The 16,684-nt window shown below is 40.5% G+C and overlaps 1 protein-coding gene across 3 annotated transcripts; it reads left to right on the top strand.

Moving 5' to 3' along the window:
• The first annotated feature begins 2,672 nt into the window (after positions 1–2,672).
• LOC117422139 (mediator of RNA polymerase II transcription subunit 6-like) lies at positions 2,673–12,164 on the top strand. 3 transcript variants are annotated; one of them, XM_034036823.3, is made up of 8 exons: positions 2,673–2,767; positions 3,776–3,935; positions 6,593–6,684; positions 7,177–7,259; positions 7,927–8,035; positions 9,050–9,165; positions 10,633–10,660; positions 11,585–12,164. In XM_034036823.3, exons 1-8 carry the CDS (start codon positions 2,755–2,757, stop codon positions 11,710–11,712), a joined length of 729 nt encoding a protein of 242 aa, XP_033892714.1. In that variant the 5' UTR covers positions 2,673–2,754; the 3' UTR covers positions 11,713–12,164. The 3 variants fall into 3 exon arrangements, with proteins under 3 accessions (XP_033892714.1, XP_033892715.1, XP_058843280.1); XM_034036824.3 differs by lacking the exon at positions 2,673–2,767 and adding an exon at positions 2,945–3,248; XM_058987297.1 differs by lacking the exon at positions 2,673–2,767 and adding an exon at positions 3,240–3,261.
• Positions 12,165–16,684: the final 4,520 nt, after the last annotated feature.

Raw genomic sequence — 16,684 nt, 5'->3', positions numbered from 1 at the left:
CCTGGACTACCCAATGTAACCTTACGCTAGAGTCTGGTTAAGTGTTAATAGATACACAGATATGATTCTGAGAGCTCTACTCGGGTCGCAATGCGTATCCAAACAAGAAGATAACATTAGTAAAATTGTATTTCACAACGTAGCAAGGTTCCTATGCGTGTAAAACGAGCCAGTCATTCTGCATGAAGTGTTGAAGGGTAACCCTGCTTTATATGAACAGCATCAACGTCAGTAATTCCTGCTATTGAAAGCATGTGGAATGTGCACCAGGCTGGCTGTGTTTACATGCCTTTGCAGTGCATCCCAGGACCAGCTGCTATTGATAACACACCCTATTAATACAGCCAGGGCAGTCCAGCGCATGGTATACTGCACCCTGTCCATTCAACATGCCCCGAGACACAAGCACACTGCATTCAGCTAGAAATCACAACATTCAACTGGAACACACAGCATTCAACTAGAACACACAACATTCAACTAGAACACACAACATTCAACTAGAACACACAACATTCAACTACAACACACAACATTCAACTAGAACACACAGCATTCAACTAGAACACACAACATTCAACTAGAACACACAACATTCAACTGGAACACACAGCATTCAACTAGAACACACAACATTCAACTACAACACACAACATTCAACTACAACACACAACATTCAACTACAACACACAGCATTCAACTAGAACACACAGCATTCAACTAGAACACACAACATTCAACTGGAACACACAACATTCAACTACAACACACAACATTCAACTACAACACACAGCATTCAACTAGAACACACAGCATTCAACTAGAACACACAACATTCAACTGGAACACACAACATTCAACTACAACACACAACATTCAACTACAACACACAGCATTCAACTAGAACACACAGCATTCAACTAGAACACACAACATTCAACTACAACACACAGCATTCAACTAGAACACACAGCATTCAACTAGAACACACAACATTCAACTACAACACACAGCATTCAACTAGAACACACAACATTCAACTGGAACACACAACATTCAACTACAACACACAACATTCAACTACAACACTCAACATTCAACTAGAACACACAGCATTCAACTAGAACACACAACATTCAACTGGAACACACAACATTCAACTACAACAGACAACATTCAACTACAACACACAGCATTCAACTAGAACACACAGCATTCAACTAGAACACACAACATTCAACTACAACACACAGCATTCAACTAGAACACACAGCATTCAACTAGAACACACAACATTCAACTACAACACACAGCATTCAACTAGAACACACAACATTCAACTGGAACACACAACATTCAACTACAACACACAACATTCAACTACAACACTCAACATTCAACTACAACACACAACATTCAACTACAACACACAACATTCAACTAGAACACACAACATTCACGGCTTGGCAAGTCCACCACAGTGAATACAATGTTATCAGACATACAGTGAAAGCATTTCATCCAGTGCTCACTGTGCTGTTTCATATACCATACAGAGCATTTCATCCAGTGCGCACTGTGCTGTTTCTATTATTTTATGTAAATGGAAAACATTATTATTATTATTATTATTATTATTATTATTATTATTATTATTATTATTATTAATGTATGTATTTATTTGGCAGGCACCTTTATCCAAGGTTTACAGGCGTTACAGTGCAGTACAGGGTCACAACTCAAGAGAGCTGCAGAGCCGCAGAGACGGCCGGGCGGGCAGCGCAGTCACTCGATGCTCGCTGGCACAGGGTTCATCAGCCTTGTATAGCTCAGCAGCCGCTTCAAGAGGTCCGGACTGGACTGCACAGTCAGATAGCAAGACTAATGATACAGAACTAACGCCGAACAGCAAAGGCGCGTGTAGGTATGGACCCCGAGTCATTTATTTCATGTAAAATCAAGTTTTGTTTTTGCCGAACACATGATTAATTCTAAGCTATAGCATCCTGTTAAAAAATACCTATGTATGGCATTTCTGTTACGCGATGTCTCTTCATTATCAATTCTGTACAATGTCCCTTTCGAAACACGGACTGAGGAAGGACATTTTGATCATTAATCGCGTGAACGAACACGTTTTTTTTTTCAGAAAAGAAATGGTCATCTCCCTGAACTACAATGAAAGCCCCTTGTGAAGTTCTAGAACGGCTTGGGTATATCTGGAATGGGAGCATCAGAAGCATTCTAGAACAGATCGCATTCTCAATCAATGCGCATCACTAGAGTAACACCATTCCGGTTTTGTCCAATCGCATTGTGACATATAGATCCACAGATGAACAGACAGCTATCTATCTATCTATCTATCTATCTATCTATCTATCTATCTATCTATCTATATATATATATATATATATATATATATATATATATATATATATATATATATATATATATATACATTTGCATATAAAACCAGCTGTTTACAGCACTGCTTTTTCTTGAAGGACTTGTAGCGCGTGTTTCCCGTAAGAACCGGCCGCGGTCAATTGAATAAAATGCTCATCAGTAGGTCATTATCACATGAGATATGATTATGAGATATTTATTAAAACAGAATGTATTATAAGAGCGTATACTGTACAGTATCATTAACATAGGTCTGTAGTGCCCTTACCTTAATGGCGATTCTTATGTATTGATGACGTCACAAAGTCTTCAGGCGCCGGAAGTGCACGCGATTCAACATTCAAGATGGCGACTTCAGGTATTTTTTGATTTGCTTTTCAGCTTGTCTTCATTTGTCTTTTTGTTATATGTATTGTTCTGAAATTACTGAGAGGCGAAACATATAAAACCGCCCCCTTGCACAGCACCGCTACCTCGTCTTCGCTGCTTTCCTTTCTATAAATAAACGAGCAGGGTCTTGCGGTGTGCTGTGCTGTAGTGTTCACAGAGATACGTACTTGTTTCATTGATAACGTTGTTAATAATGTAATGTATGGTTCTGAGTTTGCTTGGCTGGATACCCGCCAATAAATAAACTCATGGAGTTAAAATATGTGCCTAATGTAATATACAGGGCAATTCAGAAGCTACTGAAGATACCAGAGGGAGGGATTTTATCAGTGGATGAGCGTTAGGTGGTGTTGAAATGTAACGAGGCTGTGTGGTCCAGTGGTTAAAGAAATGGGCTTGTAACCAGGAGGTCCCCGGTTCAAATCCCACCACCGTGCTCCGTCTTTCGGGTGAGACGTAGTTGTAAGTGACTCTGCAGCTGATGCATAGCCTAGTTAGTTTACACACCCTAGTCTCTGTAAGTCGCCTTGGATAAAGGCGTCTGCTAAATAAACAAATAATAATAATAATAGTAATAATAACTACATTACAGAGACTTTTTGTAATCACCCAGATGTTGTAGGTTGTGCTTAAGCACAGGGGAGCAGAACATACATTGTTTTTATGTTCTGTTAACCTTTTATGATATTTGCAAGCAAAACAAAATGACACTTGATTCAGATTAGCTAATGACTAGAAGGTGAATTACTCCTGGTGTTTTTAACATGTTTCTTTACTGTTAAAATAAATTAACCTGAATCAACCCAGAAATAATGCAAAAGGTAAGAACCCAATTGCCAGGTGGGGCAACGGCAGTGTTAGTGATGTCAATAAAGGTGGGGGTCTGGTGGACTTCATGTAACATCATACCCCGATACTGAACAAGTGGCTGCATTCCGTCCCTTTGAGCATGGCTCTGTGTTTCTCCTGTGATCAGATAACTTGCTGGGAATCTCGTGGGTGGACAGCGGCTGGATTCCCATTCTCAACCCCGGGAATGTTCTGGATTATTTCTCTGAGAGGAGTAACCCCTTCTATGACAGGACCTGCAACAACGAAGTGGTCAAAATGCAGAGGCTCACCCTGGAACATTTAAAGTAGGTGGTGGTTGTGTTTATGAAACTTGTAATAGCCAGTGCTTTAACAAAAAGGAAGGATAAAACAAATCAATAGATAGAACTCTCATGTAACAGCATTGTCACAGGTCTTTTATTATGTTGTTGCTGATCTGTTTGTTTTTCAGGCTTCGTCTTCACTCAGGTAAAGCACTTAATTATACTCCACCTGGTCCAACATAGCTTTCTATAGTACACATAAACAGGAGTCTAGGGCTCAGGTGGGAATCCTATTAGCCTAGTGTAAGAAGTGACCGGAGTGAGACTAAAGCTTGGAAGACCATGAAAGTAAACCTGAAATAAAACCTCCTTGAAAAAGGCTGTTCAATGATTAGAAAACTGAACAAATGTGTTTCAAAAAGTTTATAATGCTGTATATACAGGCGGCATCTCCTTGTTGCAGGTCAGTTTTAGGAATAGTGGGACAGCAAGACAGCAGATCTGACCCGCTTTGAAAGAGAATTGCTAGCAAGCACTCGATGGGCAGGTGTGCTAAAAGTCTTGTGGTCATGCAAGTTATATTATACTTGTACACTTGTCCTTTTTACAACATTGTAGTTGCCTATAATTCTACTGCCATCTAGTGTATTGTCACTGTAGATTAAATTCTGACTTGTCATTTTAACCACATTATTATTATTAATTATAAATATGGCTTTTTCTTTTTTTATTAATTACATTTTCAGTGCTTATTTTTAGCTATTTTCAAGATACCCTGAAATCGTATACTGTATGAAATTATTGATTTCGGTTACTTTCCAATATGCTTGGCTGTTTTTTCCTGTCACAATATGTATAGTAACTCGACAGTACTTGCACACTTCACTTGTACCTTCTTTCCTTTGCTGTCTTTTTCAACAAAAACCTTATGGTCACAGACACGTTCTTCTGGGGTTTTTGTGTGTAGGCATTTATTTACAGAATCAATGATAGATAGTATTTTTATTTTATTTTTTTAATGGGAAAGGGGTGAAGTCAACGTGAATTGAGTCACCATTTCCAGCTTTTTTTCTGGTGTTTGACTATACAACAATTTCACTTTTTTTGTATCGGGGGTGTTTTATCGGTTTTTATCTGTTAAAACAGAAAATCAGAATCCCTAATTATAAATGCATCTATGAGAGACAGCATAATACATAATATTGACAATCAACAAGAATAATACACACATTTTGAAAACAAATATGTAATGTGAACGTATTTGCAAACAATGTGAAATTTAAAAATTTCCTGTTATGTTTTGTGTTCACAAAATATAAATGTTGCCTTTTTACACAACACTGCTGTGTTATTTATATTACAAAGCTAAGAGGAAAGCACTATGCTGCTCATAGAAAACTATATGAGGCTCCTGTAAAACAGAAAGTGGACTAAAGGTTGAACATCATAGCTAATGATGTTAGAAGTTTACAGTTTAAAAAATGAACAGTATTTTATTGAGTACTCACCACGGCTTTTTGATTGGTTAAAAATAAAAATCCCCAATATGTGAAAGCTTAGACGTGTTTAATCCTAAAGTTTAGGGAATGAAACGGAATCTAACCCCCCTAATGCAAATAAAAAGATCAACAGCAAAAAAAGGACTTTGGAGGAAAGGTTATTAAAAGTGAAGGGTCCTTCTTTTTCATTGGAGGCTCAGTGAATAATGACAATGAAACCGCACAACATCAAGATTACATATGAAGACTAGATCGTTTAGAACCAGGGATTGAATAAATGCTGTGTGAGGCTTTCAGAAAAGCTCTGAGTTATTTCTGTTTTACACCAGATCAACAAAGCCAGGACATGATATCCAGTTTTAAAGTGCTCATACCCAGAGTGATGTCTTCACATTCCCAGAGGTACACCTCACATCCAAGGCAGAAGAGCCGGTAGCAGATCTTAGGGATCGATAGTGCTTAGCAGGCTTTGTAAGATTTGATTTATTAGTGCTGGAAGGGTTCTGCCCTTTTTTTTGCAATAAAAATGCTTTGTGTTACTACACCAGGCTGCCCTAGATGGCAATCATACACTCTATGTATTTTATAATCCTAGAACTGCAGGGCTAAATCTTACTGATGGTCTTATTTTATTAATAATCATCTGTACTGATGCAGAAAACGAATGAATAGTTTCATTAAAGCACCAGAGGGCTTTACTATGATCACCTAATGTAACGGGACACCTGGAAAGAATCTGGCCATGTGCTCCCAAGTGTGCAACATTGAGGTTCAGTGGACTGATCTAAATACAATGTACAGTCAAGTACAAGGCACGGTGCATATCGGGTGGGTGCCAATGTATAGAATATAGAAGTGTCATAAAAATCCATGTAAAAATGGCATGTCAGCAGTCCCACGATATGGAGGATTGCATGGCATAGTTCAGTTGATTGTGAGGGGGGCTGCAGTGCATTTCTGTACACTGGCTGGAGTAGGTGCATCAGTGGGTGATAGTATAACAGTGCAGATAATATTGTTTTGTATCGGTGCACATCGCTTCAGCCCAAGGATTGGGTACTTTTCCTTGGGATTCTCAAAACTGAGTGTAAGACCCAGATGAAAACCCAACCGAGGGCTATGTACGCCTTTGTTTCAGTAGTCGTTATTGAACCTGACGTTCTGTAATAAAATTATATTATTTATATATTGTTTTCACAGCCAGATGGTTGGAGTCGAATACATTCTGCTTCACGCACAGGAGCCCATTCTGTATATCATCCGAAAACAACAAAGACAGTCTCCAAATCAAGGTGAGAGCCAAACGTCTCTGACAGAGGTGTTGATGCAGGTGTTTGCTTTTTCACATACATTGCATCTCAATTAGGGCTTGCACAATGTCAGCGCAGTGTTATGACCCTTTTGCTTATGCAGCGGTGTGTTCCTGGAGTTTCTCCTTTGTTACAAGTTCAATAGCACCATAAAGAGGCACTTTAATTGAATCTAGTTAGTTTGCTACTAATATGGTGTTCAGAGCAGCACTTAAACTGTAAATCTAGGGGTGTCCGAAGCACTAAATGCATATCCTGCTCTTCATGTCACAATGCATGTGAGGGTCTTGATGTGTCGTAAGATCAGACTAATGACTAAGTGCATGTATTCCATGTAGTGGTACTGGTCTGGCATCACAATACAATATAAAATATGCACAATGCATGCTTACAGCCTTCCGTCTAGCACACTAGCTGATGTAAAAAGGCATTTAAAATGACACTCTAACACCTGTTTCTTTTCTTGTATTGAAGTCATCCCTTTGTCTGATTACTACATCATAGCTGGTGTGGTGTACCAGGCTCCAGACCTGGGGTCTGTCATCGGCTCTAGAGTGGTGAGTAGAATGTCAGTTGTAAGATAATCGAGTAAATCTGTAGATCAGAAAAAAAGCTTTCAGTGTTTTTGTACTGAGCATGCCTTCAGTGCAGCTCTGTGCACGTGATTATGAAGCTGATCAGACCTACTGTGTGTAAAGATGCCCATCTCTCAAAGCAATAATAATTGAGTGTGCTGGCCTGGGAGCCAGTACAAGCTGTCACTCAAAGTATGATGTGGATAAGGGCGTCTGATAAGAAATAAATAATAATAATAAATGACAGACAGGGTGTGGCCACTTTATTATGAACTATCCTTAAATAGAATCTCCTTTGTTCTACAAAGGAGAAATCAGGAGAGACTCATTACACCTGCCTAATGCATTTTATCCAATGCATATATAGAAAAATAAAGAGAGAATCGGGTGGATACTGATGAAACTGTGTATTTGAGGTTAAATGAACTGTAAAACAGGACCCTGTTAAGAATTTATATTTTCGCTAGCCGTTTTAAACAGCCTTGATCTAATAAAATACAAAAAAAAAAAAAAACACACAAGAAGCCCTGTCTTTGAAGACGTCTCATCCTAACGCCTGTCAGTTTGTGTTTTAGTACTACTGCATCCCTTCTCGTTCCATTCGAGCACACTGTAGTAGTTGTAAAGGGGGTGTGTGTTTGTTTTGAAGCTATCTGCTGTGCACGGGGTCCAGTCTGCGTTTGACGAGGCCATGTCCTACTGCAGGTACCACCCCTCCAAAGGGTACTGGTGGCAGTTCAACGACCAGGAGGAGCGAGGTCAGTTCAGCAGGGCGCAGGGTGCTTATCCAATCACCAAGGAACAAAACTGCTCCTAACAATTCAAGCGCAAGACGCTGCAGATGTCATTTTATTTAATTGTTTCCCTCGTCTGATTCATTTGCAGTCATTAAGAGGTTCTGGCTTCTGATTCTCCAATATTGAGCTACCATTTTTCTCTTTCTGTCGTTTGGAGATTTCTTGCTGCCTAGGCACTGAACATACGTCCGCATTCCTTTCAAACCATGTGACCATGTGACCTTTCAGCTCTGCTGGCCCAGCCTATACATATATAGAGGGGGTGAGTAGGTGGGACCAGCCAAGTTGGCACAGTGATTTGAATGGAATAAGGAAGTCTGTTCAGTCCACACAGTTTGGGATTCTTCACACAAGCTCACAGACAGGTAAACACGGACACAGAGAAAAAATATAACAACTCAGTATTGGATCAACAGAACCCAGAATCATGCAAAATCATTGCAAACTATATTCAGATATGTGTGTATTAAATGTGTATTCAGTCACTTGTTTAGTGTCTGTGGTGATCGCACAGTTTATTGGACAGGCGGGACCCCTTTCCCAGCATAGAAGTGTTTTTTTACTGTCCCCTGACTCTTCACCTGATTCCCTACCTTTAATACAACTAAGATGCTCGGCTGTGTAACTTCTGAAAAGGCACCCACCCTCGTTCGCATAACTGAATTCACAAAATCCCCAGTATACTGATATAGATACAAGTAAAGTAAATACTGCCACACCACTCAGTACTTGCATGCTTTGGTATTGCACTTGAAGCACTTGGTTTTCTCTCTTCATTCACTTCCTGTGTTACAGCACATAGCACCCCACCTGACCTCACCTTGTGTCCTGTGGGCAGCATAATGAAGGAGGCTCAGGTGGGGACCTGATACCTGATATCAGTCAAGATAAAGTATGAAAGGTTTGTGTGAATGTCATTCTGAGAACAATAGGTATGCAAATACAATCTTTGAACAGTGTTTGGTTCTGTTGTAGAAAAATCCAAGCCCAAAACCAAGAAGAAGGAAGAGCCGAGCTCGCTGTTCCAGAGACAGAGGGTGGACATGCTGCTCCTGGACCTGCGGCAGAAATTCCCTCCTGCGTTTTACCAGGTAACCTCCGAGGGAGAGGACATCGACTGTCTTAAAGGGGTAACCTCAGAGGGAGAGGACATTGACTGTCTTAAAGGGGTAACCTCAGAGGGAGAGGACATTGACTGTCTTAAAGGGGTAACCTCCGAGGGAGAGGACATTGACTGTCTTAAAGGGGTAACCTCAGAGGGAGAGGACATTGACGGTCTTAAAGGGTTAACCTCAGGGAGAGGACATCGACTGTCTTAAAGGGGTAACCTCAGAGGGAGAGGACATCGACTGTCTTAAAGGGTTAATCTCAGAGGGAGAGGACATCGACGGTCTTAAAGGGTTAACCTGAGAGGGAGAGGACGAGGACATTGACGGTCTTAAAGGGGTAACCTCAGAGGGAGAGGACATCGACTGTCTTAAAGGGGTAACCTCAGAGGGAGAGGACATCGACTGTCTTAAAGGGGTAACCTCAGAGGGAGAGGACATAGACTGTCTTAAAGGGGTAACCTCAGGGAGAGGACATCGACTGTCTTAAAGGGGTAACCTCAGAGGGAGAGGACATCGACTGTCTTAAAGGATTAACGTCAGAGGGAGAGGACATCAACTGTCTTAAAGGGTTAACGTAAGAGTGAGAGGACATCGATTGTCTTAAAGGGGTAACCTCAGAGGGAGAGGACATCGATTGTCTTAAAGGGGTAACCTCACAGGGAGAGGACATTGACGGTCTTAAAGGATTCACTGTTAAACAAGGCAGAATAAACTGCAGCCTTCTACATTCATAACACAATATGTGATTGTCTGCAGTACAGCCTGCAAAAAGACATTAGAAGCCTTTATTTAAAGCAAGTGCAAAGACACATTTTCAGAGAATATACTCATTTTAACAGTATGAAACAATCTATTGGGAGCAATAATTGAGCTAGTATATATTATTTCATAGAATTGCTTCCGAACAGGCCCCTGTGTTGTGGACCTCAGTGTGTGAATATTCTGGTTGTTGGTTTATACTGTACTGCTGCACATCAGTGTTAATTTTAACAATGTATTTGTAATGGGGGTTTTTTTGCGCTGGGGTGTCACAGTTGACTCAAGTCCAAACTAGAAATGCTGAGAATGCAGTTAAACTCTGTTTCAAGTAGCTTGGTATTGAGTCCCTGTAGTGTTTGAGGGTGTTTGCAGTCACTCTGCTGTCTGTTCTATATACATGAGAGCAAGTGAGGCTGACAGGTATAACATTCCTGTTAGTTATTATCCCCTCTGGCTGGAACACTGTAAGGGGATGCACTTACTGTGAGTATGGTAATTGGCTGTATCATAGGAATAGGCCACCTCAACCTTAGAGAACTCTGAATCAAGTATTGTCTTGCTTGTATCCTACATGAATACCTTTTCTGTTTGCGTATAGATAATTAGAACTAGAAATGTGTTATTTTTATTTTTCAGATTGAAGTGAAATTTAAATACCAGTAACACTATTTTTTACTGTTTTATTTTCAGCCAAAGTCTGGAGAAAAGCCTATACCAGGTAAGGTTTTGTACTGTATATTAGGAATTCTCTGTGCATAACTTGGTTGGGATTAGTTCCTAGTTTCTGGACCCAGCAATCTCCCAGTTGGGATTAGAAATCTGGGTGTAAACTTACTAGTTATCCTACTGATATTCCATGGTCCTGACACCTATACATTTACATGTATTTCATTGTTCAATGATTTATTTGTAATTAGGTGCTAGTGGATTTTTATTTAGTGCTCATGAAAAGGACAATGGCTCGGGCTGCCTTCAGAAGATCCCATGAGAGCTTCCTCTCACAGCTGTGCAAGCGAGAGAGACACAGAGAGAGGGCCCCAATCCTGCCTGCCCTTCAGTCCTGGGCCTGAAGCAGATCATGTTTCACAATTGTGTTGAATTGTGCAATGCTGTGGTGATGTTGATTACACTGATGTCCACTGGTCACTATGTTGAGACCACCAAACTCATTGCACGTGTGAGCCGGATTCAAGCCCAGGCCTTCAGAGTTAAAAGGCATTGAATATTATACAGTACGACAAGCGTCGAGAGATCTAGCGTTCAATACCTGTTGTGTATTCGGCGAAGCAGGGTGAATATTTTATTTTTGTACCTTTTTAAAATCTGCATTGCGTTAATTCAAACCTAACAACAAAACGACTGGCCGAATCAAACTCTCCCGATTTCAAGCGTTGCTAAGCAGATGCAGAGCTTGATCTAAGGAAAGCAACTCTCTAAATGCAGCTGTTTCATTTAGGTTTGAACATACTTTTTTTCCCCATACATTATACCTGTATAAACAGAATATTCCCATGAACGTTCATGGATTGTTGCGGTCGGCCATCCTCATTTGTGGAATAACTACAGCACTCCATAAACGTTCATGGCGTATCCTGTATTAATTCCATGTAGGTATTTACATCCTTTTCTTCACCCTCTTTAGTGGAGATAAAGAAGGAGCCTGAGCCGCCAGCAGAGACAGTGAAGCAGGAAGAGAGAGACTCTGCCAAGAATCCCCAGCAAGCTCCCGCCACCAAAGCACCTCCGGAGAAACGAGCGAGGCTCCAGTGACGGCACAGACACACACACACACACCCCGAACACAGAGGGACAGGCTGCGGAGTGACGTTTTCTTTTCACCTGCTGTGAGTGTCTTGGCTTTGTGATTTGGGAGTGAGACCCACCCTCTCCAGGCACGTGTTAGGTTCTGATGGTGAAGACGAGGGGCTTCCTTGCTGCTCCTGAGCTGCTTAGTGCCACATGGACAGGATTTGATGTTCCTGACTCAAACTAGACCATGGCAGATGGGCTCATGTTCATGCGTTAGGTCATCTGTCAGCAAACAGGCAAGCAAGCATCACGACATGCGGATACTGTTCATAGCATTCAGCCACATTTAGGGTCTTTAGGATTTCTTATGTTTTTGTACTGATCAATGTCATTTTCTATACTGTATTGCAATGTATTGCAGTTTTGTTTTTCATAAGAAAGAAATTGAATTGCCAATAAATCTTTTTATTCTGCTTCTGTTTGAAATTGACAATACATTTAAAACATGCTGCCATTTATCATCCCATGGCGGTGTCTGTACATACATAGAGCCATGCTGAATCACTAGGATACTTTAAGACCCAACCCTACAAAGTTTTGAGAACAATCAGCTAGTAGGAACCGGACGAGCATTGATGGGCCAAATGGCCGCCTCTCGTCTGTACATTTTCTTAATATTCTTTTATATCTTGAACTTACTAAGGACCGTCTTTTGCACAAGATACTGTGTGTGTGATACAGCCAGGGCACGGAGATTCATACTACTAACCTGCAGAACTTACTATCAAAATACACTTTTGTCCCGAGGTTTCTCTCCCATTCATTTATGCAATGATTGGGATAGGACTGAGATTATGAAATCTGTTAATAAATACATTCTTGACTGTACCTTCCCCTGCTTTGCCTCTCCTATTGTGCTGAAATGTACTACGACAAATCCCCTTTGTAGCCTGCGGCAGTAATCGAAAGGCAGGCTATTTATTTCACTGTCGTAATACTGCAGATTCAGCAGAAAGAAGCTTGAAAGCAGTAAGGCGGGGAGCTTTACAAAATGAATTCAGTGTTGAGTTTCTTTCTCTCCCTCCTCTGTCCTTATACAGTCTTCAGGGATTTGATCAAGGTTTCTGTGCACAATAATGTTCACAAACACAAATGCAATTTAAATGCAATCCAGTGCATTCTGCTAATCATGGACTAACTCTCGCTGTACCTTTTACATTGCTGTTTAGGGGGTTGATCTGATTCCCAGGTTGTCCCCCCTGGATCATCAACAGCCTATACATAGTCATCCTGGGATTAGCACTCAAAATAAGTAGTTCATGTAATCCAGGGAGACTCCCTGGTACTGTAAAATTCTTTAACAAACCCAGCTGTGGTGTATTTAAGCTCTTAGCCCAGGAGGGTATAGGTTATTCAAATCAACCCCCTAGCTGCTTAGTGTTAACGCACTTTGCTTCATGTGGACAAATTGCTTAGCACACACACAAAGGCAGATGCACGTTTTTATGTATCATTGTGTGATGGTGAATAATGACACTGCAAAAGATTTTTACACAGGAAATGGTAACCTGCATTTGCTCTAACGTGTCCCATGTGCCGTCCTTCGGATGAGACGTAAAACCGAGGTTCCTATTGTAAGTGACTTTGCAGCAGCAGTTGTGATGTGTATTCCACCCCGTAGTCTCTGTAAGTCGCTTTGGATATAAGCGTCTGCTAAATGACTAATTCATAATAATTCTGATACATTACTGTAAATGTAGTACAGTATGAATATTATATATAATCTCAAATACAGTAACATACACTGCCTGGACACTTCATCAGGACATGTCTACCTGATTTGGATTTGGTATCGCTCTGGTGTGGGGCATGTTCTCATGGTCTACCCTGGGTCCCTTGCTTACTCTGGAAGACCGAACAAATGCTGTAAATTACTTCAGCACCGTTGCAGGTCAAGTCCACCCAACAGTGCATCTCTTCCAAAACTATATTGTGTTGTACCAGACTTGTGCTCAAACGGTTTGAAGAGCATGACAGATACTTCAGGCATCTTCCAGAACCATCTCAATCCAACTGAGCATGCGTGGGATGAACTTGAATGACACATTCATCTCAATCCTACATTTCTGCAGCCGCTGCTTGATAGATTAAGACACATCAAGGAAATCAATGTCCCAGTCCGATACTGAGTGCAGGTCCTAATAAAGTGACCAGGCAGTGTTTGTACATGTACAGTTCTATGCTAAAGTTGTGTCTACTCTGCTGTGATTTGTGGTCTGTGTGTGTTAAAGAACAAAAAGAAATGAATGCTTCTGCATTTTTAATTGGAACCCATCATCATTCAATTAAGACATTTACACGAAGTCCATTCTGACATGCATGTATAGTCATGTTTGTTCAAGTATTTCACTCAAAAGTTCATCAGATCATCGTCTTTTTTTCTTTAATCTATTTTGCTTTGTCGCATGGTTGCTGAACAAGACAAAACACAGAGTGCTTTTTGACAAGCTACATTTACGACAGAGATGTTACTGTTGTTTTTTTTTAAAACGATCAATAGAATTTACAGCTTTGTTGCCACATAAAATAATATTCGTTTCGGAAGCATAGTTACACAGCGCGTATTTATTAAGAGTTGCGGAGGTGGCATACGGAGGTGCGTACAAACCGGGGTGTTGACAGCGTGTGTTTATATTATCTTTTTTTAAAAAAAATTATAATTCATTATAATGAAGGGCGTTCTAGCGACGATGTACTGTATTTGCTGTCTAATTATTACCAACCTTTATTTTTAGACCATTTCAGTGTCATTGAAAAGAGGGAAAAGATAGATGAAGAGAGTACAGTTAAGTGACTGAGATACTCTGCCAATTGTGGCGTCGCCGTTTTAAGTAGTCCTTTGCAGATGAAGGACGTGACGTTTGATGTCATAAATAGGGTTTCCATTGTCACTGTCTTAAGTTTTCACTGTGTTTTGTGTTACTACCTGTAAGGGGTCTGCAATCATCCTGAATTGTTCTCATAGCAGTGATCTACTGATCTGCCACTTTGCATCAAGTGTCCTTTTGTTTTCCCGGCAATACACTGCTGGGCACTAGATGGTGCTAGAGCTTACTAATATCATGACACGTGGTCTGATCTACCTGCATATGTCTATAACAGGCAAGGAGAACTGAAGAGCAGATCCTGCGCTCACACTTATAGCACCTTAACATAGACACAGAAAAACAAACAAGCACAACATTGTATCAGTGCAATAAGAACCACTCCGCATGATGGCAAATATTATAAAAAGGTAAGGGGCAGTAAAAATAAAAAAATCAGCTTCTTGCTCTGTAATATAATGGACTTTATTTCAAAGAAATTAATTTATGAATGACCTTCGCTAGGTACAAATCATTTAAGAGAACTATTGACAACTATGGTTTAGAAACTTAGGGTGGTATGGCTGGCACATAGGGGGCGCTGTCATGGCATGTCTGCTGGTGCACAATGGCAATGTTTGTATTGCATGGAAATTGTGTCACATTAAATTAACTGTACAGTTGAGTTATTATTTAACTAGATATTTAAAAAAGAAAGAGTATAGGGTGCTGTATGAAAGACAAGCTAGTAAGCTCACTCATGGGTAGCCTGCCTGATGTCTTGAGGAGTAGACATCAGCTTGTATCGTACAGTGCCCTGCCATATTCTACACACAACGTGACTGGATGAGCAGCAGCTTCCATTATTGAGAGTGTTTAGTTAATAAAGGGTTTGAATTATGTTTTTTAAAAGTGGTCTACATTATATGTTTTATGTCTGTTTTAAAAATGGGTGCATGAGTACAGAATGCCACATGAACCATTGATGAAAAGGCAGAGAGACACACATCAGTGATTTGTAATTTGGTTCATCTCAGAAATGCATTAGTATTGAGTACATCACTGGTTTCTCAGTAGTGACTAAGACAGGGTTTTCTTTGGGTCTTAAGCCCCTTGTATAAAGCCCATTCAGAGAGAGAGCCCACAAACATCACATCCTCTTCGGGGTGCAGGAGAGAAGGGAGGCCGCTGGTACTGAACACACAGGCTTTAACTGCAGCAACGCTAAGAAGCTTTCCAATCCAGTGGTTCTTCTCTTAGTTAACTACAGCAACACTAAGAAGCTTTCCAATCCAGTTGTTCTTTTCTTAGTTTAACTGCAGCAACGCTGAGAAGCTTTCCAATCCAGTGGTTCTTCTCTTAGTTTAACTACAGCAACACTAAGAAGCTTTCCAATCCAGTGGTTCTTCTCTTAGTTAACTACAGCAACACTAAGAAGCTTTCCAATCCAGTGGTTCTTCTCTTAGTTTAACTACAGCAACACTAAGAAGCTTTCCAATCCAGTGGTTCTTCTCTTAGTTAACTACAGCAACACTAAGAAGCTTTCCAATCCAGTGGTTCTTCTCTTAGTTTAACTGCAGCAACGCTAAGAAGCTTTCCAATCCAGTGGTTCTTCTCTTAGTTTAACTGCAGCAACGCTAAGAAGCTTTCCAATCCAGTGGTTCTTCTCTTAGTTTAACTACAGCAACACTAAGAAGCTTTCCAATCCAGTGGTTCTTCTCTTAGTTTAACTACAGCAACACTAAGAAGCTTTCCAATCCAGTGGTTCTTCTCTTAGTTAACTACAGCAACACTAAGAAGCTTTCCAATCCAGTGGTTCTTCTCTTAGTTTAACTGCAGCAACGCTAAGAAGCTTTCCAATCCAGTGGTTCTTCTCTTAGTTAACTACAGCAACACTAAGAAGCTTTCCAATCCAGTTGTTCTTTTCTTAGTTTAACTGCAGCAACGCTGAGAAGCTTTCCAATCCAGTGGTTCTTCTCTTAGTTTAACTACAGCAACACTAAGAAGCTTTCCAATCCAGTGGTTCTTCTCTTAGTTAACTACAGCAACACTAAGAAGCTTTCCAATCCAGTGGTTCTTCTCTTAGTTTAACTGCAGCAACGCTAAGAAGCTTTCCAATCCAGTGGTTC

This window comes from Acipenser ruthenus, chromosome 15 (genome assembly GCF_902713425.1).
Source record: "Acipenser ruthenus chromosome 15, fAciRut3.2 maternal haplotype, whole genome shotgun sequence".
In the NCBI taxonomy this organism is placed as follows: Eukaryota; Metazoa; Chordata; class Actinopteri; order Acipenseriformes; family Acipenseridae; genus Acipenser; species Acipenser ruthenus.
This window is presented reverse-complemented; position numbering and strand designations above follow the sequence as displayed.